Genomic DNA, 26,690 nt, shown 5'->3' on the forward strand with positions numbered 1-26,690 from the left:
TAATTTTTTATGGGGGTGAGACCGCCGAAAATTTTTAATGAGGTTTTACTCAGGTGACCACCCTCTTTCGATCTCCCCATCATCTAACACCCATAACTTCTTATGGGGGTTAGACCGCCACGAACTTTTTATGGTACAGTGGTAGAGAAGACCTCCTCTTTCGACCCCCCCCATCATCTAGACCTTTATCAAATATATATCTGTTTTCCATAATATATAATTATGAGTAATGCGCAGTGAACTTCAGTCATAATCTTTCCACTGTTAAATTTCATCAGAACATAATATTCAATTCTTTCCACACGAGCATCCGAATGAAGTTTACCATTTATAGGAAAGGGTGATATGCATAATGACATTTCTGATTCTACATTCCAAGTTATCCTTTTTATTTCTGTGTAACATTTAGTATCCCGGAAGGTTCTATAGTGACAGAGTCCGGGTCCATTGTAAAAGCGTCACTAACCGAAGTTGTGAACAATTCGGGTGCATCTGATGATGTTTCTTCGGTTATTGTATCAACCGCAGTCGATGTAGATGACGATTGTGTTGTAGCCGACAATTTTGTAGTAGTTGTACCAGATAATAAATTTTTGTTTATAAAAAGAAGTTTATCAACGTAATACATTGTTCCCAGGTTGTATACGAAGACTTCACTTTCGATAACAGTTGCATTGTTTACAGTAAGACGACCTTAAAATTTTTATATTTTATAGCTTCACCCTAATCTGCTTTGTACTGGAAACGATTTAACTTACCATTTTCTCTGCTAATGATTATTGATTTGTTGCCCAAAGTTTGAATTGCGGAACTATCCTTGAGGTCCTTGTCGTAGAGTCTTCCCTTTACGAAATGATTAAGTAGTATTTGGAGGCCTTCGCTGTTTGATAGATAATTGTCTGGCATTTTATCGAGTCCCAACTCCTCGAAGGCTTTATCGGTGGGAACGAAAAAAGTATATCCAGTTCCTGAGACGTGAGGCGCTAAGTCTGCCAGATTTAAAAATCTCGTTATCTGTTTGAACCTATTGTCACGTTCGAGTGCTAAAAAGGCATGAGATAGAAATTGTGCACCAAACCAAGGGAATGCTAGTAATGGTGGTGTCTCCTTGTCACGGTGCTGTTGATGTAGACGGGAGACGACGGATTCATTGACGAATAGCACCTCAGCTATGAACATGATGTTTCCTTTCTTTAAAGGCGTATCACCTTTTACGACAAGAATCCCGTTAACAGTTAGTGTAGCTGCAAAAAGATTTAAAAAAATCCTTAGGCTACTTTCACACGATGAGATAACGACACGATTTACCGCACGCGATTTGTCGTATTGTATCGCAACGCCGCTTTCATATTACGCGACTAAATATTGTTTCGACAACGTTCCAAGTTGAAATGCGAATCTATCTACCCTCGATGTGTCCAGTTTAGTTGTATGTATGTAATGGAGCGAAAAATTAAAATTCACTATTTCGTAATTGAATGTTTTTTCTTTGAAAAAGACATGGTAATGACTGCAAATTGTGGTTAGCACTACCAGCAATGAGTATCGGCAACCATGGGCAACGATAAGTTGGCGCGACACACATGTATGAAAGCGTACATTTGGTTACATTGAATGTACGTGTCGTGTAGTATTTTTGTCGTAAGATTTGTAAACACAAATCGGAATGTATTTGCGACATTTTTTACTGCAACGATTTTAATATCGGATCGCATCAGTGTGAAAGCGTTCACTTTAAAAACATTTATTTTGGATATATTTTCGTGTCGCTGCGATTTACTGCATACAGTAAATCGTGTCGTTATCGCTCTGTGTGAAAGTGGCCTTAGAACAGAATCATTTTTGCAATGGAAATGACAATTTATTAAACTGAGTTCGTTTATTGCTACAGCGGATCAAGAATGAAAACTATTAGACTACTTTCGCGTAGTTATAGACGGCAGCACCGCGAGACAGTCATGTACCGTGTAAAGCTTGATTCACACTATCGAAACGACGGCAGGTAGCCTTCCGTGACATGTCAGTTAAAATATTATTTAATTTAATAAGCATTGTGTATTCACACTATTCGTGTATGTCAAGGCTAAGTCACAGTGCCTGTCGGTATCTGTTGGCGACAGTCGTTGGTGCTAATGAGAATCACCAACTGTTTTGTTGGTAACCAGTAAATGGATGTTATTAAACGAAATTATTTATTTAGACATTCTGAAGTACTAATGAAATTTTACTTTATCACTTAGCATACATTTTATACAATGTGAAAACTTCCCCGTTAGTTTTTCTGTCCAATAAACTTTTGTGTATTACCTACTTAATTTTTTTTTTCTTGTTTTCCTTTTCTTTTTAATTTTCCTCATCTTCTTTTTATTCTAGTAAAAGAGCAATAACTGCCTGAATTAGTAAGGGAATAATTTTTAAATACCCCAAAGGAAACGTGCTAAACGTGCTAACCGTCCAGATCAGTCTTTAATACAATGTTCTTTCTTCCTTGCTGTTGTATAAGTCTGACGCTCCAAGCTGGCGGAAATTTTAAAATGGTGGCAGTTTTAGTTATAACAATTGCAGCCCCTTTTCTTTAGTATTTCTATCAGGGGCGTATTTGATTCAGATGAGGACAGTGAATGTGAAAACTAACCGCAAAGCAAACAAAAGCTTTAGGTTCATTTTTTTTTGTAAGTTATATTTCTAGATTATTCCCTAGTACGTTACCTGGGCGACCGCTCGCCAGCTTTGTTCGTCTGACCTGACCTATACCTCATTGTGTCAATTTTTGTGTATTAAACAGTGTTTACATTTTAGCCATCAAAAATAATTTGCATACTATTTTTTACCTACTTGTAAACTTCTCTGTGCATCATACTTAAATCAAAAATTAAAAAGGAAATATTAAAAAGTATTCTCAAAAGTAATTGATATTATTGAAAGTATAAATCATTGTTATGAGAAATTTTAATTATTATGACCAGACACAAGAAGGTATTGACGGCCAATGTTTGTAATAAGTAAAATTGAACGATAAGATGTATTTCCCATATTTTGCAATATATGTAGGAACAATCTTTTGTTATTATTTCGCATACATGTCATTCAATAGTGTATGTCCAATGTTGATAAGGCACTTTTTAATAGGTTTATTTAAATTATTGTGCTGTTTGTCTGTCAGTCTGTCTGTCAAAACTTGCAACGATATGAAAAATTAAAAAGTATGAAACAAAATTACATACACTTTTTCTAAAAAGTATTTATTTAAAATGCACTACTATTTTTCCCTCTATGCTTCAATATAATTTTAAAAATACTTTGATTCTTCTTAATAGAAATTTACGTTAACTTTGCTTTTGTTTTCTTTTATAACCGCTGTCTTTACCATTTTTATGTAGCTTTAGAAAACAAAAACTTATTCACATGAGTCATAAAATCCAATCTTTCATTTGAATATGTTGCAATGACTTAATATTTACATTACTTACGATTTTTTCTGAATAGAAGATCTTGATCGCCTAAAGTCTTCAATACGTCTCCATCGCGTATAATTTCTTGTCTATAATTTCCCTTCACAAAATGATTCATAATAATATTTTCTGTAAATTCTGGTACGCTAAACGGATAAAACCCCCAATCGATGGGGTGCCATCTGTGAAAAGCATGATCTGTTGGCACTAGTACAGTGTATTCCTCATCTGCCAACAAACAACTTTGTGAGAAGCAATTCAGCTACAAACAGAAATACAAAATTTAAAATCGACAATTCAAAGTTAATTAAGACAATTCATTGTATCAACATAGCATCCGAATGATACAGCAGTATTAGAAAATAGTTTTAGAGAGGAGTTAGAGTGTTAGACACATCCTTAAATAAGCTCAGGATAGGAAAGAGTGGAGGTACGTGTCCAACCAGTCTTAGGACTGACGACACTATGATGATGATGAATATTGACAGAAGAGCATGGAATGAAAATAAATCAATACATAATAAACCGCCTATAAATCTATAGCAAGCCACATAACTTAGTTTGGAAAAATACGTAGAGAAAGAACAAATAATAGCGCAGACCAAATAATTTTTCAAGGTGACGGCGATGGTTCGTTGAAACGGAATTAACCCTTTAGTTCTGTAGGAACAAGGAAATTTTTATTGAGATGTCATTTTTTCAGTCTGCAAATTATTACCTACTTTAAATAAAAATAAAAGTATTGTTGTATGTTTGCAGTTCCGTGCAGCTGCATTGACTTATTTATAAATTTAGATGGAATAGATCCATTCTTAGATCTTCTAACTCTTCGGTACAGTTAAATATTTTAATTGGCCCTGTCGGCAAAAGTCATGGAACTGAAAATTTTAAACAAAGATGAGAGACATCTTTAAAACAGTCGGTACGACTATTCATTATCATTATTCCTGAACTGCAGGAGCGTAAAATTTGCAAAGATTTGAATAGCAACGGCAGAGATAATGAACGCTCTTGAATAAAGTAGGAAACTTTTGAATAAAATTTTATTGAATAATTTATATTTGCTATTCAAGTGTCTTAAAACTGTAGGCACTCGCGTACACTTTACATTTAGATAGTTGTTAAAAGTTAATACAAATCTTCAAATTACAATAAATCAAGAGTAATGATGAACAAAGTGAGACCAAGACCAAGACTGCCCCAGTCTTGGTATTGGTCTTGATGATATAGTCGCGGTCGGTATTGGTCTTAGACTTCCCGAGATAAAAAAGTTCAGTCTCTCAGAGTCTCTGAAAACAAGACTCGAGTCTCCGTCTCTCATCGAGTCTCTCTGGTGTCGTTGAGAGAGGCTGTCAAAAAAAAACTGTTTAGCGTCTCTGAACGAGAGACTCGGGTCGCTCATAGAGAGATCCTCATTTCGTTTCCAGTCTCTGAACGAGAGACTACAATCGCTGAATTAACAATTTTATCGTTCGAGTCTCTCATACAGAGACTGTGAGAGATCGATAAGAACGCCTAGGCAATAACTGAGAGACTGTGAAATACGCTCTCAGAGACGCTGAAAGACTCTGAGAGACTGAAAATGTTTGTCTAGGGTTGGTCTTGGTAAAACACTTCTAGTACTGGTACTGGTCTTACTGATATAGTCTCGGCCGGTATTGGTCTTAGCCTTGGTCTTGGCCAAATAATTGTAGTCTTCGTATTGGCTTTGCTGATATATATAGTCTCGGTCTTGGCCTTGATCTTTCGTGTTGTCTTGATCTTGTTCATTTAATCTGATATTTACGTTTTTTTAATTAATTATTCTAAGTACAAATTTTTCTATTTACCGACACAATAATTGTCTTAAATGCTGAAATTTTCTGTCATACATGAGAGCTTGTCGATATAATGTCGATAGTTGTTAAAGTTATGGAAACTTGAGAAGTTACCCTTCCTCCAAAGCAAAAATTGACTCTTCCTCAAACGCATAAATTAACCTTTTAGGAAACAAAATAGTAGAAGAAGTAAAAAAAATCGGTTGTCTGTAAAGTCGGTTTACTGACGATAGTCGAACGTGACAACGTCATATAAAAATACTGATGGAATGGTTTCATTTTTCAAAAGAAAATTTTAATTTTATTTGTTTGGATATAGAGGAGGTAAATAGAAATGTATTATTGTATAGCAGCGGACGCATCGCTCACTCAAGTAGGAGAGAGACAGATGTCGAACGCTGCCGAACGCGGAGGCCGATTGTGCCTCTTTGTCGCTCGTTCCGCGCTCTCGCTTGAACTTCAAGCCTTAAATGGAACGCCTCAGAGCGAGGTAACGCCGCATGAGTCATGTTTTTTCGTGCGTGCAGCCGGCTCCATCGAATTATAAGACGTTGTCACGTCAAAAATATCGAAAAGAAAATAGTTTGTCTTTATATGTCAACAACATGTTATCTAGGTACAGGAACAAAATACACTTACTCCGAGGACATTCTTGTAGATCACATTTTTCAAACAGAGGTAAAGTCTCTTTCTTTTTATATTTAGTGTTAAAATCTAGTAAAGCAATTTGAAAATTTCATATACTGAAAATGTTTTATTCCAAGAAAATAATATATTAAAGTGGCTTCAAACAGATTAACTCATCAATCCACTAGAGTTAATAATTTTTTGTTTAGTCTTGCCTATTCGTTCTTGGTTTTAGTCTTGGTCTTGTTCATTTGGTCTTGGTTTTAGTCTTGTTCTTGTTCGTTCGATCTTGGCATTGGTCTTGGTAACCTAAAGACAGTCTTGGTCTTGTTTTTGGACCATTTTGCTCATCACTAATCAAGAGTAAAAGAATAATTTGTCGAGAAGATTTATTTTACGGAAAATGATCATCTATTTGAAAAATATTTTGAAGGTAGAATTCTTAATAATAATGGCTCTAAAATAAAAAACGATTCCAGAACCCATATCTTCAAATCCGGTCTTATTGTGTGGGTTCAAAGATTATTAACAACACGAATTAAATTAAAAAACACAGGAACTACAAAAAAGTTGTGTTACTATAAAAAAGACACTCTTGGGTGTTGGTTAGAGAATTTCCACTTTTTCTTGCCTTTTTGAAATAGTTTATCAAATTTATTATCATTGCTTTTGCTTGGGTATGCAGGAAAAATTGAAAACTGCTTTTCCTTATTCATTTAATTTGGAAGCGTTCGAAATTGATGTTGCAGGCGAGTGCTGAGGATACCGTGGATAGAGAAAGTTAGAAATGAAGGGGTATTAGGAAGAATAGGAGAACAAATGATCCTATGAAAGTCAATAAAAAATAGGCGAGATAAGTTGGTAGGACATCTTCTCAGGCATGAAGGTCTAGTCAGAGACGTATTAGTGGCAGAAACGGGAGTTAGAGGGGGTAGAGGTAGGCTTAGATTAGATTACTGTTCGCAAGTAGTTAATGCTGTGGGATATTCTAGTTTTTCAGGGAAATTTAAAGATTAACTTAGAATAGGAAAGAGTGGAGATGAGTGTTCAAATTGTCTTAGGACTGACGACCTTATTGATGATAATAATATTCTTTTGTATACGTTCCCGTTTTCTCCACTATTTATTTTGTTTTATTGCCTTTATTTAAAAATTACGAGAGTCGAAGACAAATTGTGATATACTTACTAAAGTAGTAATATACTTTCGAGTTCCAAGTTAAAACAGAAATAATAATGAGATACAGTAGAATGTATTTTTTTACCTTCTTTGATGAGCTTCGACACGTTAGACCGTGATAAAAAGTGATGAAACACTCGAACTCCACTTTTAAGATAGGATAGAACTTGTAACACGTTTTCCATAAAACTGGCAGTTCCTTCCGGTGTTTTCGAATCCTGTTCCTTCCTTTTAATTAACGGAAGGATAGCCGCGGGTTTTTCCAGAGTTTTGTTTTTCATCTCTTCGTTTAGCTCCGATTTATCAAGGAAAAGGTAGCTGTCGATGACGATTAGCACTCCGTTTGGAGACACAACCTGAAATTTAATAATAAAACACTTCAAACCATTCAATAAAACTATCAAACGATTGTTCAAATGTGTTTTCATTACAATTAATTTTCTACTTAAATTTTATTTTTGCGTAAAATGAAGCTCATAATTAACAATGCAGAAGGGTTAATTCTGTATGAATTTATTTTTATTAATTTTGCTTCAACTAAAAGCGTAGAAAGAAGTAATCATCTTTCAGGAATTATTCAATGATTTTAAAGAGAAGATTCCTGTACCTTTAGTCAATTTTAGTTCCAATATGAACATTTTAGATATTTTTAAGTTTTCTGATAACATAAATTCTTATACTTTTCACTTAATACCACCTTATGCGAAGATGCAAGGGAAGAAAAAGTAGGGAAAGAAGAGCGAATATAAACACAGGAAAAATTAGAAGAAGTAACTGATTTTAGGTATCTAGGAAGTCAGATAAGTCAGGATGGAAGGAGTAGTAGGGATATAAACCAGAGGATAGCGCAGGGCCGAGTCGCCTTCAGTAAAAATAAGTCACTTCTATGTACGCGAACGATTAGTTTAGAAATTCGAAAAAGATTGTTAAAATTGTATGTATGAAGGGCGGCGCTGTACGGGTGCGAAATATGAACGGTGGGCGCGTTGGAAAAGAAAAGGTTAAAAGCGCTCGAAATGTGGTGTTACAGGCGAATGATGAGGATACTGTGGATAGAGAAGGTTAGAAATTAAGAGGCATTAGAAAGAGTAGGAGAACAGAGAACTATAAGAGGTAGATCTCTATTAGATTACTGTTCGCAAATAGTTAAGGATGTGGGTTGTTCTAGTAGGGAAATGCGAAGATTAGCCCAGGATAACAAAGAGTGGAGGTGCGTGTCCAACTAGTCTTACGACTAACGATCTTATGATGTTGATGCGTCTACCTTTGGCGTGTCTTATACTCTCGCACGTGTGACCGGTTGTCCCGCACTCTTTTTGAATGAACATACATAGAATGCTGACATTTTTAATTTGATATTTGGTAGGTATGTACATACCTTGCACCACTGACCTACGTAAACACTACTTCCGAATTGTTGATAAGGGTATAAATTAGTCCCATATTGCCGTTGATACAGGAAACAATAATTCTGTTATTAATTATACACATACATGGACCTGTATGAAATACGAATAAGCTATTACTTCAAATCGAATTACCATTACAATTGCCATTTTTAAAATACGACCAATTAAAATATTAATTGCACTTTGTATTGAATTAAAATTTCCAATTATGGGATTAATGTATATAATCTGAAATTTATCTCGTAACGAATTTGTTGCCGGGTATATGGGTAGTCGATTACGCCTTTTGAACCATATAAGCATAATAAACATGTACCTATTAGCTATGTTTCAACAATTGAATTAATGAAGTTTCTAAATATTGCAACTAAGCAAAAGAGTACTGGAGATTGGGATAATAACATAGTCTGAATGATGATAAAAAATTATAATCTACTTACAATTCTTCAAGGCAAATTGATTAAAATCGGTGTGGATATTAGGAAAAAAAAAAAGGAATTCATATATTGCATGTTTCTTGTAGCGTTCACAGCAATTACTTTGATAAATTTTCCAGGGAAATTCCTGGAAGTAGGTATCCGTATATTTTTTTTCTGTATTATTAAAGGTAGTAGGATTGCTCAATAGTTTGTTCCAACAGGTCATTTGGTATGAACTTCTACATATGCATACGTTTCCAACAAATGTGTTGCTTTTTATTATTCTTTATATTTAACACTCTCAGAAAAATATTTTACGAAGTATGAAGTATTTCTACAAAGTGGTAGCGGTCAGTTTGTAGAAAGCATTACTTTAATTTATAATAATATTAAATTGCGATCTTCGTGCTGCATCTGATAGTTTTAATAAATTTCTGATCAAGAACTTAAATTAACTGATTTACGTATCTATCGCGTATATATGTAAGCTGCGTTGAAATATTTTGAAAACTTTAGTGGCAGAAAATACCCACCAGATGGCGATACATTTCCTCTGTGTAACACTTTATACGAGTTACATAAAAATATTTGGTGGAATAACTAAAAGACATCGGCTTTTGGATCAATTGGTAATTCGACACGCGTATAGACTATCAGGAAAATGCGTTCTGACGCGGCGTTTTCCCGTAGCTACTAAACAAAAATATCCATTTAAATAGGTCGATATACGTGCAAGTCGTATAATACATTTTAACGCCAGTAAGAGTAACTACTTCCATGTTCGTGGGTTTTTATTGCTTTGCTTTGTATATATACATATATTGTGAAATGCATTATATGTTTTACAAATGGCTAACTGTAAGAAGAAGCACACCAATGTTTAAACTTATTTGTTGACTAATTGTTTTATAATAAGTAATAATAAAAAGACACTTGGAGAAGTTTCACTAAATTTTATTACGAACTCGATGTACATTTCGCCTTCTTAAGCCATCTTCAGGATTATTATTAAGTACTAAACTTTTGGTTACAATATATTTCTTAAATACCAGGGTACTTAGGTAGTATTAGGATCTAGGAGGGGGTTGTTACCAAACTCTAATTGATCATTAGCTAGTTTTTTGTTTAATAAAATTGCTTTTTTTATTTCCAAAATCTCGTATCGACCTAAAACATTATCTTTTTTTAGATGGTGTAATAACTTTAAGTTATTTTTGGAATCAATGTGATTGTTATCTATTAAATGAGAGGAAAGTCGGACTTTATCAATAATTTAAAGTTATTACACTATCTAAAAGAAGGTAAAGTTTTAGATCGATACGAGATTTTGGAAATAAAAAAAGCAATTTCATTAAACTAAAAACTAGCTAATGATCAACTAGAGTTCGGTAACAACCCCCTTCTATATTCTAAGTTAACACTACCTAAGCACCCTAGTATTTAACAGAAATATTGTAGCCAAAAGTTTAGTACTAAATAAGATGCCCTAAGAAGGCGAAATGTACATCGAGTTGGTAATAAAGTTTAGTTAAACTTCTTCAAGTATTTTTTTATTATTAGTTATTATTATAATGTTTCACCACGAGTTTCCGGCCAATTATTTTCATAATTATATTATGAATTACATAAAAACTTATTGAAAAAATTACTTACATTTTCAATGAAANTACTTAATATACTTGAAAATCCAATAATTTCTAAAATACTCTATTGTAATATTTATTAATGACTTCCAATGTTTTACATTAAAATCCAATGGGTAATTTTTTACAGTGTACAAAACTATTCAACGGTTACACCTATTGGGTTGAAAAACAAAGAAACCATAAAAATCAAAAATATCGAAAGTCAGCAGGTAATACATTTACTTATTAAAAATAATAAAAATACATTTGGGCACTTCTATAGTTTCGGTTTTGATACGTGTGCTTTGATGGATAATAATTTATCGCAAGTATCGTTTCAAAGTGATGACTCAGAGTTTTTAAAGGATGCATGGGTTATCGTACTTTATATAATAGTAATGATCGTTTAAAATAGATCGTAGGTACCTTTGATTCGATAATTCCCGCTGAGTTGGCAAGAAACTTTCCGTCTTTGGATGTGACGTGAATTAGTTGTCCACCAGCAGTTTTGTAGATACCGTCGGTTATGTTTGAAGGATCTATTCTTGAGCCAAGAATGATGTGATTAAGCAAAAGCTGTTCGAGTTGTTCCTTCGTTTCGATAACACTCATTTCTTGAGAATTAACATTTCCGCTGGGTGCAAAAATTGTAAACTGTTCATCTGCAAAAAAAATTAACGTTTATCATCACAAAATTGACAAAACCTTGAGGAATAGGAAGAAATTACAAAGAAGGCGGAGAAAGTGTGGAAAAAATATTTTATAATTAACAAAAACCTTATGATAATGGTGTACACAACATAAAAAATAAATCGAAAGAGACTGACCCGCCCTAATGTGGGTATAATCAACATCGAAATTAAACCGATAGATAAGAGAAACTGTGGTATTATTTTGAACATACTTATGAAAAATTGTGTGTTTCATACTGATTTATAAAAGTCGATTTCAACACATTGCCCATTTGCACAAACATAAACCAGAGTTAAAAAGATTTGTCCAAAAATATAAGGTGGCGTTAATTTTCCGAGTATTTTTTCATCATCTTCTAATTTTCCACTCTTGGAAATGGAATATTATCTTTAAAATTAAACGAGACCGCTCTTAAAATATAACCTATCCAAAAAAAAAAAAAGATTAAAATCAGTTCACTATATTGGCGAAGAAATCGAATTGAAAATCTCCTCATTTTTCTAAAGTAAGTGTTGAGAAGGTTACAAATGAGGAGATATTAGAATGAGTAGGAGAACAGAGGGCCTTATGGAAGTCAATAGGAAATAGGCGAGATAGGTTGGTAAGACACCTTCTCATAAGTGAACGGCTAGTTAGATACATATTAGAAGCAGAGACAAAAGTTAAGGGTGGTAGAGGCAGATCTATATTAAATTACTATTTGCACTCAAGATAGAGAGAACAGAAGACGTATCTTCAACCAGCCTTCTTATATGATTATAATATTGGGACTCCTTATTTCGGCAATTTTTGGGTGCAATCCTTGTGTTCTATGCTGAGATCTTGTTAGTAGGACATTGAATTAAAAAGGAAACAATAACATGTTAAAATATTGAGTTTCATTGATAATCCATAGACAATTTACAGCAAATTATTTGCAGTTAGGTTACATGTTTTATTTGTTAATTCAATTCATTTTTAATAGTTATCGTTAATACATAATGAACCTGGCGTTTCGCCGACAAGTCCTAGCTGTCTGTCCATTGGTTTAACTAATTGTAAAAATATGTGTTGTCTGAAAATTAAACGAGAAATTACTTTGTCTGTAATTCCCGGTGGTTTCAATAAATAAAATGCCTATTAATCTAACCTTACGTAACAAAATGGCCAAGAAACAAACGAATAAAAACAGTTGAATACATATTTCATTCCTACAGCCTTATCCAATAAGGCGGTGGTAATAAAAATAATGGAAATTGAAATTGGCTTAGGGATGCAATCTGCTACAGGAAATTGGTTCTTGGACGTACACGACGATGGCATCTTGCAGTTCCATTAAAAAGTAATTAAAATTCCGATGACGTCCACACTCCGGACATTTAAATTTTATCATATATCCTGTTGGATATTGTCTGTGAATATATGTATACGTATTTTTTGCATTTGAATTGAATCCAAAACTTGTACGAAAAAATATAAGAACGTCAATTACATAAGACAGCATTTGATATATGCAAGGGTAGTGTTAAAAAAGGGATATTATTTTCAATAATTCACTAATTTATTTGAAAGAATATTTCAGTAAATCTATTTGAATTAAATATCAAGATATTACTCAAGTATAATTACGAAACGTTTTCGCTTTTTCTTTTTTCTCAATTGTATTTAGGGTTGCCACCTTTTCAGGCTTCACATAAAGTATTTCTCGACTAAAAGGTTCAAAAAGAAAGTACTCCGCATAAAAATAAAGTATTTTATTTTTTGTTTTTAAAAACATACTTTTTTGCTGTCGCTCTTAAATACATTAATAGCCTCTAAACATGGCAAACAAAGATTTAAGTAAACTAAAAGTTCATTTTTAATTAGTTTTAATGAAGCTTTATTCCTGTCGTCCCGCCCCTTTGCGTTCATAATAGAGAATACTCTTTCTGTAAATGCTGAAATGGCCGAAACGGATAGCAATAGTGACACTACTTTGAATAGATTTGGGAAATCAGGTTGTTCCGTAAATAAGGCTTGCCATTATTCTGTGCAATATTATTGATGTAAAAATACTCTGAATTTCGAATAATCGCTTACAAAATTACGATGTTTACTTAAGGCCTTAAATAAAGTATTTTTGCGTACTTTATGTGTCTTTATAATAAAGTACGGGTGGCAACCCTAGTTGTATTCAAGGGTTTGCTTAGACAATTAAGGTAAAAATTTAAGGAAGTCGTAGAGCCCAATTCAGTGATTTCTTAGCGTTTTCTATTCAAATGAAACGTTAGAGATACTTCGATAAAATCAATACAGGATATAGGATGTTGTATAGATTGTTGAACTATTCAATTATTAAAGAAGCAGCCCTTCATCTTTTCAGATTTAAGTTAAGAACTGAAATTAAATTTCATTTTCTGAAAGGTTTGATCAATTTATTAGGTAAGTAACTACATATTATAGAACGTATCTAGTAATTTAATCATAAATAAACAAAAAAATGAAATCATTGAGGGTATCGACACCGAATAAAGGTAATTATAGGTAAAGTTTCGATTTAATATTATTAGTTAATTATTTTCTTATCAAAGAAAACCAATTGGTAAACTGGAATTTGAAGAAAAAACTTTTGGAATACATCCTTTGCAACCAATCTAAACAAAAATGGATATTTTCATTTTGACTGATTTTTTTGTCTATATTTCGTGTTTTTATCACTAATTATGAACTGACATTAATGATATTTTTTTATTGAATAGCCTATATCCCTACTTTAATTTATCAGACCTCTAAAGGTAGAAAATAAATTCTATCTGCCCAGAAAGGGTAGTCCAAGGTATAGAAAAGTAACTAACTACGCTAACGTTAAGAAACAAGTAATTAAATATGGTTCATAAATAAAAATAAAGTGAAGGGAACAAGAAAGGAAACCTTTTTAATGAGTACTTGTGGTATAGAAAAGTGTATGGAACTACCCCACTACTTAGTTCAGAGTTGTATATATGAATTAAATGCAAGTAATTATACTGCAAAAACTAAATTAAGAAAGCAATGAAACACAGGAAAATTGTGTATTACGATATCACATTATATTATAACAAAATGTGACTACATCGTATTGTTTTGTAAAAAACCGTACCTACAACTCATCCAATTTTTACAGAATACAAAATAATGAAGGCTGAGAATACGCAATTAATTAATGATTAAGTAGCATTAGTATTACAACTTGCCTACTATTGTTAAGACATGAATCATAGCAACAAAATATAAGAGATGAAAGTCAGATAATTATTCTTTCGAGCAGATTAGCTTGACCATGTTATATTGTTGTAATTGGTGAAATGGAGAGAGAAGTTCTTTTCGTGGTTATAGCTTAATGGCTTGTAAGGGATTGCCGATTACTACATAACACGAAGTCCACTGTCTACAGACTTTTATTTCAGTTGTAACTTTTATTACATTTCACACAGAATTAAATCTACATTATCGTCTAGGCTCTAGGGGATGTCTATTTCAGTAATAGTTTTTCTATCTTAATATTTTAAGGGAAAATTCACATTTTTTGTAATTGCCAATTGAAGAAATTTATTTTTTATTTAATAGAGGTTAATATTTAATAATGTTTTTAGACAGCAGCAACAATTTTTCCTCTTTAATTTTAAGGATTTTTTAATATTAATTCACATTAATGTTAATCGGTAATGTAGCAGCCGAGATATAAACTGAACAAGCAAATTGTAAAACTCAAAATTTGAGCAAGTGAAACTGAAACTGGGCAATTAATAGCTGTGATCAGTCAAAGACATCAATAATACTAATGTAGTCCCTTTATTGATATCCGCAATCATGAAATGGGAATCCTTAAACGAAATTATTGTCGTTTAGAAAAAGCTCATGCTAACGATAAATTTATCTCTCTCGTAAAATTGACGACCTGCATACAAACTTTTCATAATTGGTATATGGCTTCATGAATAATCGTAAATAACTACAGTAGAATCCACTTATAATGACATCGAAAGGAAATGACAAACACGTCATAATAAGCGGGCGTGATACAAAGCATAGTCTTAGAAAATAATCAACTTTCTATTTTTGGTAGTTATTTAGTTTAATAGAGAGAAAAACTACAAATTGTATATATTTATTAACAGAAAAACAAAAATAACGATGAATTGTAATATCAATATACATAAGAACGGTCAGAAAAATGAGCGAAAGTGTTATTATTAATCATTTGGGTCACTATAGCCGAATACGATTTCTTGAGAATCAGTCATAATAAACGATATGTCATTTTAAACGGAGTCTTTATATCCAAACTTTCTTTAGAGAATTTAATATGAAAACCAAACTTAACACTACAATTATTTCATATTGAGCGGTCGGTCAATATAGGCGGAGTCATAATAAACGTATTCCACTGTAGAAGAAAACAAATCTGCGTGGTTGTTACACGTCGTGTGTATGAGTCGTTGTTCACATTGTTCTCTTCCTACGGAAACCGCAAACCGCTAAACCAACTCACTGCGCGTAATTTAATACAAGTAATTGTCATTCGTATTTGTGTCATTCCACCTTCATATTATGTATCTGCATAGGTAGCTACGTTTGTAAGCATCAGGATTATAACTTGAATATCTACGACATCCTGTGCAAGTGACTCACGCTCGATTTGTCAATGAACGTTAACACTAGTAATCAGCTGACTACTAACTAACTGGTTATTCCAAAGTAGATTTGCATATTTAGAATAAGATTTTTTTAAAACATTAGGTGTCGAAACCAGTTTTAAGTTTCTGAGCGTTTTTAAATGGAATTTTTGGATTTCGGCGTTTAATTTGACCATTGATTATTTATTTATAAGAACGGAAGTTATATATAAGTCAGTAATTTGTCGAAACCACCAGATCGCGATTTCAAACTTTTTTGATCTCATCAGCACGCCATAGGTAGAATTAATAAATCAATGACAAAAATCGAAGATGTCTTCTATAAGTATTAGAAAATACCACAAATGGTACGGTAAACGCCATCTGTAGTACGATGCTACATTTTAGGATTACGTATGCTCCAACAAGGTCCATTTAAATATATGGATATCTACTTGCTGAAACGAATCCCGGCGTAGCTAACCTCAACGTGATAGGCACGTTACCATAATCGAATAAAATAATTCGAAGTGGTCTGTATTCTGTCGAAACTGCCAGACGCGGATCGCGATTTCGATCTTTTTGGATCTCATTAGCGCGTCGCAAACAGCTCCGACAGAACACAGACCAACATTTACCTGCTTTCTTAACAGCGCGTTTTAGAAAATGCGACGCGCTGATGAGATCCAAAATGATCGAAATCGCGATACGCGTCTGGTAGTTTCGACAGAATACAGATTACTTCGAATTATTTTATTCTATAAGCATGATTATCATACGCATACATATAACAAGGTATCGTACGTAATTAGCTGAACTTTTTATGTTCAAAAACACGACCAGTGTAAGCTTTAAAAGTCATTACTTTAATTGATTTTGCCTTTTAAGGTAATAAAGTAATTGCTAAGCGTAAATTTATGCAATGTATGTACACGTCAGGTGGGGTTTATTCATCTGGAAACTTACTGGCAGGAATCCAAGTAGGTTCGTTTTTATTGCAAAGGCGACCGTAAAATAATCGCATCTACCTACAAACCAATAAAATCTCATGTTGATTTATCGCTGTGACATGTCACTTGAGAACGATGAACTCTATCAAAATTATTTTGTATCTTTTCTTTTTTGTTTTAATAAACGTTTGGACACGGTTAATAGTTAATTGTTATGCTGTTAGTTTATCAGTCATGCAGTAATGCGATTTATGAATGCATGGGATAAAAATTAACGTACATATTGAAAAATAAATTTGCCCTCATTAGTACACCATAGGTAGTTCATACAAGTAAGTGGGTTAATATAAAATAGCTGGCAGATAATTACTGCTATTAAATATTGTGAATTTGTATTTGGATAACATGTTAAAGGTGCATTTCCTATGATGTGCTAAACGCATCCGACTACCGCATGCGGCCGGTGCAAACTATGTCTAATGTCCACGAGGACGATCAAATTGGCCGGATGCTAGGAGGGTTATTGAAGATGACTGAGCCGAATCGGATCGTAAGTTTTACGCCCACTAAAAGGTGTTAGTCGGACTATTTAACTGAGTTTTCATCTACAGATCTATAATAGTGTTATACAGATAAAGCTTGTAAGTTGGTAATCCGATTCCAAAAAAATCATTCTCCAATATTTATACTGGATCTTCCGCTAATGTAAAAGGATTTACAGATTGATGAAATATGTCTCTTTTGGTATATCTATAATAATGACGACTGTTTCAAGTTCTTTCATTGAAGGTCAAGAGAGAGTTTTATTTACTTACAGCGTAACATCCCGTGGTAGGTACATCCGTTAACATAGAAAAGAACAAAGACATGTCCGACGAAATATCCTATCCGATCCTAATTGTGCTTGCAGCGCAGCGTTTTGTCGCTACCGTCGCGTCGTAAGCCAATAGTGTTTACGGCGTGCATCGTCCGACGCGTATCGGATCGCGTCCTGACAGTTCGTGGGCAACAGACCTTAGATGCATCCTTTAGTGCGCCAGTTTTATAGTACTAATAAAAATAATGTTTACGGGGCATCAGTTTTATGTTTATACAAATAAAATTTAAGGTGTACACTCTTCTCGAAGAGGTACTGACCCATTTGTTATTCCTATAAGGAAACGCTTCAATTTAATTTATTTTAAGTGAAGCAAAGGGTTACATCAGACGCAGCGTTTCTATAGTAAACTACTAAATGCAAAATGAGGATTTTTGTTTATCAACATATCCTCTACTACACAAAAGCGCCTCCTACACAACCATCATATGTTTCTTTTTTTTATATTTTTAGTTTCAATCAGACCAATAGGTAGGGAAGAGAGTTTTACAATGAAAAATCAAATTTCATTGGTTATTTTGTCGTCATCATCATAAGGTCGTCAGTCCTAAGACTGGTTGGACACGTACCTCCACTCTTTCCTATCCTGAACTAATCTTCGCATTTCCCTAAAACTAGAACAACCCACATCCTTAACTATTTGCGAACAGTAATCTAGTCTAGGTCTACCTCTACCCCTCCTAGCTCCTGTTTCTGCCTCTAATATGTCTCTGACGAGACCTTCATGCCTGAGAAGGTGTTCTATCAACCTATCTCGTCTATTTCTTATTGACATCAATTTCTTATTCTTTCTAATACTTCTTCATTTCTAACCTTTTCTATTCACGTCATCCTCATCATTCGCCTATAACACCACATTTCGAACGCTTCTAACTTTTTCTTTTCCGCCGAGCCCACTGTCCATGTTTCGCACCCGTACAGGGCAGTGCCCCAAATATACACCTTTAACAACCTTTTTCGAATTTCTAAATTAACTGTTTGCGAGCATAGCCACATTATTATTGCTTATAAATGAGTTTACGGAAACCAAAAGGTAAATATTAGAGTTTCAGGTGAATTAAAGCGATTTAGATGGATTGCAAAGGCCTGGCGGTTTACTGCTCCCAGACTTAATCATTTTCTTGAATAATGACTGGTTTAAATCTACACGTCTGTCTTTTCACCATTCGGTTCGTAGGGGCTACAAATTGAAATCAAAACCTCGTGCCCGATTTTTGATTAATTCACCACTTTAGCGTTAATCTGATACAGGCTTTCATACTTAATTTCCAATAGAAAGAAAAATCATTTCCTTTTTCAATTTGTTGCTGTGTTTCTGGTTGATGTGTTAATAAAATAATTAATGGTTTGTTACTTAAGGTTAATAAAGATTATTTTATTTATAAATAGTGCTTTCAAGGTTGCAAATAGAATGGAGCTATTTATTTGCTCATTGATTTTCATATACGTACTTATTATTAATTGCATACGTAGTTACGCATCTTGATTAATAATCTTGAAACGGAAGATTTACCATTTGTCAGCGACACATCAAACGATTTACCGATATGCAATTTACGTTAGTGATGATCAATTGCATTTAATATGGAATAATAAAAAGTAGTAATTATGGACAGGGATATACGTATGATGGGTAAATGTTACGTTAAACAAAAAGGTCATTTCAATAACTTTACATATATTAGGAAGTATGAAAAATCGTGTAGGTAAAAAATGTTAAACATTCCGCTGGGATCTCGGAATCGGCAATATAGTTTACAGGAGGTTCTTAAACGAAAGAAAAGTGTGTCTTCATTTCCCCATTAATATAGTATCGAGAAACTTAACAGATTGACTCTAGTGGCGCATTACAAAACATACTTACTTAGCATCGGCGCAAATGCCTAGGATTATCGTAAAATCAGAAAATATACACTGCACCAGCACTAGCTACTGAGTGAAGAAACTTGCTTGCTTGGGACACCCTGTATATGTATTTTCAGTTATAAGGGTAATGGACGACTTATGCTAGTATTAAGTATATTTAGTAATATCGCTTCCGGGTATCCCCAACATGCTCTTTTTTAATGTTATGTTCAAACATGAACCATAATTTCCCAGTGGTTATTTTACTAATCTATGATCATTTCCAGTTAGTTACTAAATTGGTACTGAATCGGTGAGTATAGAACAAAATAGCTGAGGTAATACTTACTCACTTTCATTGAATTTAATTAACCGCTTCCTTTTAAGAATATTAGAAAACCGACTTCCTTAGCAGTAAAAAGAAATGTTTATAAAAGTTTTGGTGAATGTTGTCCTTTGTCTGCGGAAGCCTTCCGTGAAGGAAAAGCGAAAACATCTGCTGCAGATGTTCAAGACTTATCTCTCCCATCGTAATGTAGAGTTACAGAACGAATATTAATTATTATGTAATAAAGTTGGTAGTTTAACATACGAAAAGAAAATTAGAAAAAAGGAAGAGACATTATGAAATCACAAGTTATTCACTTTAATAAATAAGAGGTAGGCAAGGCACAAAGAGTTTCATCAACATGAGTAGGTAAATACAATTAATTACTAAATACAAGCGGTGGTGGTATCTGAATATTGACCATGTATGTTTTCTCGAATTCTAAATAATAAAATTATAACAAACTTATAAAATAAAATTACGTATAAATCTTCTTAGGGAAAAATATCTATTGTAGACTCAGGTAGACTTCGAAGTCCCTTAGTAATCTGGATTAAATAATCACTCCCTGTAACCCTATCTTTTAATGTTGTTAATGACATTACTTTTCTAATTAATCAATAATTTTCTGAAAAGTTATTGCTTTACCGTATAAAAAATATCTGCTAAAGAAACGGAATGTCTCAAAAATCTCAAGAAACTTTAATCATAATTATGTACGTATTTTGTCTTACATATGTAGTCTTGCATCAGATTTTTACAAGAAAGGGTGACATATCATGAAGAAGAGAAAATCAGTGAACGGGAATTATGAGATTAGTCCTTGTATGGTACGCTGAGCAGATAAGGACTCTCATCAAGGGAACATGTCGATTGCTAGATTATAAGGATTTGAGGAGACCAAAAAATTTGACGGTGAAGCTGACTCAATTTTCAGATTGACAGATAAGTCAGTGACCTTCTATTAAAGCTAAAGGTGCGGTTAAAATTTTCATTTTGCTCTGAGAATCTCTTATTATCTGCATTAATCTTTAAAAAACACTCCATCTGTTCTGAAGAACATTTATCGCCAAGTTGACACCTCTAATTCATCAATTTTGAGTTTTCTTGTGAGTTGTGTACCCCTAGCGATAGTTTTACAGTTCTAGAACTGGGCCGATAGTTTTGCATTTATATGTAATAATAAAATAAAAAATTAAATTTCGGGGTGCTACCTATATGCCGTACCTTTTTATCGTAGAAAAACAGTTCTGTTACCCAAAAAGGATAAGAAATAGAGAGTTTTATGGTTACTGATGTTTTTTGCAATGAGTTCTGCAGAAAAGAAATTTGGGAAAGGTTTGAAAATTTGCTGGCCATTTTCTTACCGACATCAGAATGTTTCTTTATTTGTGGACAACTGCAGTAAAAACCTGCCTTTCGTAGGTGATAATGCTTTTTTTTTTCTTCCTTTTCGTCGAAAAATGAGTAACTCATATTTCTGGGCCGGGAAAACAATTTCAAAAGTCTAAGGTACTCATTCGGGGGTAGTTTTGATCAGATTTGTTGTAAAAGATCGCGATTTGTACCAGCTTGCGTTTTGTAGAGTTATGAATGTCTTGTTTCGGGTCGAAAAGTGACCAATACCCCGGAGTTGTGGAGAGAGAATTTTGCTAGGTTTCGATGTGGTCGTACAAACGCAGAAGATGACGAGCTTTCTGGATAGCCAATTGAGGTAATAATAAGGCTACGTGCAATGATTGTATACATCCTGGACAACGTATTTTGAGTGTCTTATATACGAGGGTGGATTGATAAGTTTCCGGCCTAACCAAGAGATGACGCCACTAGGCCTACCTTGAGGTGACATTCTATAGTACCATCCTTGGATAGCTTGTAGCTATAGTTTCAGCCCGATCTCCTTGCTAGTGTAGGTTTGACAGCACACTGAACAAGACGCCTCTGTGGTTTTCGTAAAAATGGAAAAGCAGGAAAATCGTGCTGTCATCAAATACTTTTATTTGAAGGGGTTAACGCCGAAGGAAATTAAAAAAGAGATGGACTCAACACTGGGGACATCCTCCCCGTCATATTCAACCGTTAAGCAGTGGGTTTCCGAGTTTAAAAAGGGTCGTGTGAGCACCTCTGATGGGCCTCGCTCAGGACGCCCCGTTGAGGTCACAACTCCAGATATGATCGAAAAAATGCATCAAATAGTGCTGGGAGACCGCAGATTGAAAGTGCGTGAGATAGCTGAGACCTGTAAGATGTCATATGAACGTGTGCAACATATTTTGCACCAACATTTGCATATGGAAAAGCTCTGTGCAAGATGGGTGCCGCGTTTGCTAACAGTCGACCAAAAATTGATTCGAAAAAACATTTCTACCGCAAATTTGTCATTGTATAAGCGTAATCCAAGCGAATTTTTGCGTCGATTCGTAACCGTTGACGAAACGTGGGTCCACCACTACACTCCTGAAACCAAAGAACAGTCTAAACAGTGGATTGGACCAGGGGAACCAACTCCAAAGAAGGCAAAAACAATTTTTTCGGCGAACAAGGTTATGGCTACTGTTTTTTGGGATGCAAGAGGTATTATATACATTGATTACCTTGCAAAGGGTAATACTATCACTGGTCAATACTACGCAGACTTATTGCAACGTTTGAGCCACGAGGTGAAAATTAAACGACCTCATCTGGCGAAGAAAAAAATCTTGTTTCATCACGATAACGCACCAGCGCACACGTCAATCGTTGCGACGGCTAAAATCAACGATCTAAAGTTTGAATTGATGCCGCACCCTCCTTACTCTCCAGACCTAGCCCCGAGTGACTATTTTCTGTTCCCTAATCTCAAAAAATGGCTTGGCGGTAAGAGATTTGCGGACAATGAAGAAGTAATCGAAGCTGTAAATGGTTATTTTGAGGAGCTTGACGAATCAGTCTATAGAGATGGCATTAATAGACTGGAACACCGCTATGAGAAATGTATCAGCCTTGGAGGAGATTATGTTGAGAAATAAAAAAAAAAAATTTTTAAAAACCTTGTTTTTCTTGGTCAGGCCGGAAACTTATCAATCCACCCTCGTATGAACATTTAGGGATGAAAAAATTATCGTTAAAAGTGTTGCTGGATTTGCTCATGGTTGTCCATGAAAGTGTGTGAAAGCTTCCCAGCGGTGCTTAAACATGTGTAACTGCCGTACTCTTCCACCGATATGTACTTAACTGTTGACGAAACACTTGAGACAAAAGGACAATCAAAACAGTGAATATCTGGCGGTGAACAAGCTCCGAAGATGGCGAATACAGTTCTGTCCGTCGGTAAGGTCAGGGTCACGGGTTTTTAAGACTTACAAGATATGTATTATATTCCTCGACTCTCTCGAAAAGAGAATGACAGTAGCATTTTATGCTTTATTTCTTTACAAATTTCTTAGTGAGTTGATTGAAAACGACCTCGTTTCGTGAAGAAAAACGTTCTGTCTCTATTGCGGATGGTAGAATTGCGACATGAAATGTTTTTTCATCCACCATACACTTCTGATTTGTCACTTTCCGATTTATTTAATTTTTTTAATAATTAAAAATTGCTTCAATGGGAAAAGAATTCACTTGTTGAGAAAATCATACTTAAAACTGATATCTGTTTTGTTTTTTTGAGTTCGAGAAAACATTTTTTGAAGAACGGCTAAATTTCATTGATCTACACTTTCGTTAAAAAATAATACAAATGTAACAGAAAATGTATTGGTGTATGACTTTGTATTGGAGTGAAATGTGGACATGGACGTAATGAAAAAGGAAAAATTAAAATCATATGAAATGTGGTATTATTGGGGTACGTTGAAAATACCGTGATGAATAGAAAAGACTACTTATGAGGAGGTATTAGAAGTAGTAGGAGAACATGGAGCTTTATGAAAGTGAACAAGGAACATGTGAGTTACATTAGAAGGAGACATTTTAAGTTGCACGCAAATAGATGACAATCTTTGGATTGAAGACTTCATTATGACGATGATTAGTATTTTAGTACGTTGTGTCATTACTTTCAATTGATAACTTTTTTTAATGCTTCATGAGTATTTAGTATAAATAAGGAACGTTCCAGGGATCCCAAAATGAAGAAAAACCGTAAAGCGAACATGGAAAGACGTTAACATGAAATGAGTTTTCAGGGGTTTGAACTTAATGGTCTTTAAAATATCACAAATGGATTATGATTTCGAAAGTTTTCATTTGAAGGTACTTTTGATGATTTAGATTTGACACGTACCGAACAAATAAAAACATTTTATTTCTCAACAGAATTACAGTGAAACTATGAAGATGTCGGAATACCTAATTTATGAAATGAAATAACTGCAATATTTCTTTAATTCTCATAACAAACGATTAGCAATATGCACAGGAATTTATTAAAGCCGCCACGCTGCTACAAACGTTTAGTTTATAACTTTTGTTAACTAAATTTTAAACATTTACATTTAATATTCTGAAATGTAGGTAGATATACAATAAAATTGAAACTTAATAAATTACTTCATTATTTTCTAAAACTGGGTGTACCGAATTAAGAAGAAGCATTAAATTCATAATACTGTAACAACAAAGTAAATTAACTTAAAATATTATGTACAGTAAACGTAATATTTACTATTTCATTGACAAAAATCAGTTATAATGTGGTATCCTACAACATTTTGAAACCTATAAACAGAATGCAGGTACGTATGTATAAAGGTCAATCCCACGTCAACTTAAGGTAAAGTTATTGGAAGGATATTCAAATTTTTCTAAAATAATCTTTCCATTATTTGGTATAATACATACGATGACAGTTGTAGGTGTTTTTAAGTACTATTATTTGAATAATAGATAGTAATAAATATGATCAATGTTCAAAAGGTTTAAAATCCCACGCATTAAGTTCTCAACACAATACTCCATTAAATTGCAAATAAGGATTACCAAGGGACACCAGCTGATGAAGGTACCTTTTTAAGAATTGGTTATCACAATCGCAACGTATAGGTACAATCAGTTCTGACAAATTTGAGTGGATTTACAAGAATGAGAAAGGCTTTTAAAGTCAAAATTTTCAGTAATTTTAATTACTGCGTTAAAATAATTACACGAACGACTTAAAATATTGTCCATTATGAAAACTGCTGTTGATTATGCAGGCTTGAGAAGACAATAAAGAAAAAAGCAAATGTCGAAGACTCTATTAGCAGTTAATAATGAATCCTATCGGGTATTTAAAGTTAATTCAAGTTTTCAGATTTCATATTAATACTGTTATAATCGCAAACTTACTATAATGTTCAGTAGCTCTAAGCAAAAGGAACCTCTAAATTTTTTATATAATTACCAGTCCCACCAACAGATAATAATATTTATCCCTGTGGGGATACATGGGCAGTTTGTAATCTATGTATTTTGTATTTGCTGGTTAAATAAATATAAATATATATATAGTAGATAAAGCACAGCAAGTACAGTGCAGTACAGTATTATTAAAGCTTTCTCGTTATCATTATTTAGTGTTGTATTATCCAACAAATAATAAATAACGTAGGGTAGACGGCGAAAATTATACATAGAGGAGTTGTCTTGCATATTATTTTCGGTTTTAACCAAGAGATACCATCATTTTGTGGAGAAACTGATTACTTGTTACCGAGTGCTGGTCCTGAAATGGGGTGTTTGCTGTGAACAGTGTTGAATCTTCTTGTAAGATAACGTTTACTTTTCAACGCTTTCTGGAAAGTTATAAACAGAATTATAAACTTATATATAATTTTCTAAGNAAATGACAAAAAATAAAAACAACATTCTTACCTGAAACGACCACATTATCGTTTGTAAAAACAGAGAATAGGGAAAAAAAGCGATCAACTCCGATGCTTTTGAGTTCTTGGTCATCAATTTGGGAAATATTGGGTAGCCGGAAAACTCTATCGGTCGGAAAAACGTCAGACACGCAGAGAATTAGCACCAAACAGATACCGGCCTGTCGGATCATGGTTGTAGATGCAACCGTTCATTCGGCAGATTATACGAAAACTGACGGATTAAATTGGACATCAGCCGGTAACGACAACAGCGAAGACCCTCTTGGTGGCTTGCTTGTCTCGGTCTTCAACAGACACGCGCAATCATCGATCCTTTTACTGGTAGTAGTGGCGGTGAATTTTATTGTGTACGGCACGCGCACAACAGACAATAATAATTACGGTACCCATAATGAGAAGAAACATAATAAACGCTTAATACTTGTAACTTCCTACGGACTACGACGGAACGTTCCAAATTAAGGACCCCTTTGACCTCGAATAACAACGAACTACGTAGCGCTCGCCAACAATTTCATTCTGTTGAACTGTTTTGCGGCTGGAAACTTTTTCAACGTTGTTTATGAGATGGGACAGAGATATGCAATTACTTTGATTAATAAATTTTATTCATGATCCTGAATCAATCTTCACAATTCCCGAACGGTAATGTAGTATACGACTTCCTCTTCCTCCCATTACTCCTGTTTTTACTTCTAGCATGTTTCTAGGTAATTAGTCATTTATACAGTCAGACAGAGCTGTGCTTCCAATTGTAATATCTTTCCTATTTCTCAATTAAGTTCGTGTTCCGGTGGAAACGAAAGCGGAAAGACGTCGTGTGTTCTGAAGGGTGTTTTTATTATTAGCTTAGTTGCATGTAGGAGTAATAGATTCACAATGTCTGAAATCTGATAGTAGTGGAGGAGCATGTGGGCCTACACCATGAATCAAAAGAGCGAAACTTGCAGAGCATCAACATCTGCATAACGATCTAAAAGATCAGGAGATTTTTTTGCAATGCCAGTTAG

General features: G+C 34.0%; 2 protein-coding genes across 5 annotated transcripts in view; both read right to left on the reverse strand.

Moving 5' to 3' along the window:
- Positions 1-26,043, reverse strand: LOC108734808 (transforming growth factor-beta-induced protein ig-h3). Its single transcript, XM_018466490.2, has 6 exons — positions 25,667-26,043; positions 10,955-11,190; positions 7,161-7,431; positions 3,471-3,680; positions 759-1,244; positions 1-693 (listed from the first exon to the last, which is right to left on the reverse strand). Exons 1-6 carry the CDS (start codon positions 25,848-25,850, stop codon positions 389-391), a joined length of 1,692 nt encoding a protein of 563 aa, XP_018321992.1. The 5' UTR covers positions 25,851-26,043; the 3' UTR covers positions 1-388.
- The window catches only part of LOC108734806 (anoctamin-10), a 31,851-nt gene continuing 30,450 nt past the window's right edge, over positions 25,290-26,690 (reverse strand). For all 4 annotated transcript variants that reach the window (XM_018466486.1, XM_018466487.1, XM_018466489.1 and 1 more), the window contains one exon: positions 25,290-25,587. In XM_018466486.1, coding sequence (XP_018321988.1) covers positions 25,495-25,587 — 93 coding nt within the window. In that variant the 3' untranslated portion in view covers positions 25,290-25,494. The remainder of the gene's footprint in view (positions 25,588-26,690) is intronic.

The sequence above is a fragment of the Agrilus planipennis genome, unplaced genomic scaffold (genome assembly GCF_000699045.2).
Source record: "Agrilus planipennis isolate EAB-ADULT unplaced genomic scaffold, Apla_2.0 scaffold80, whole genome shotgun sequence".
NCBI lineage: Eukaryota > Metazoa > Arthropoda > Insecta > Coleoptera > Buprestidae > Agrilus > Agrilus planipennis.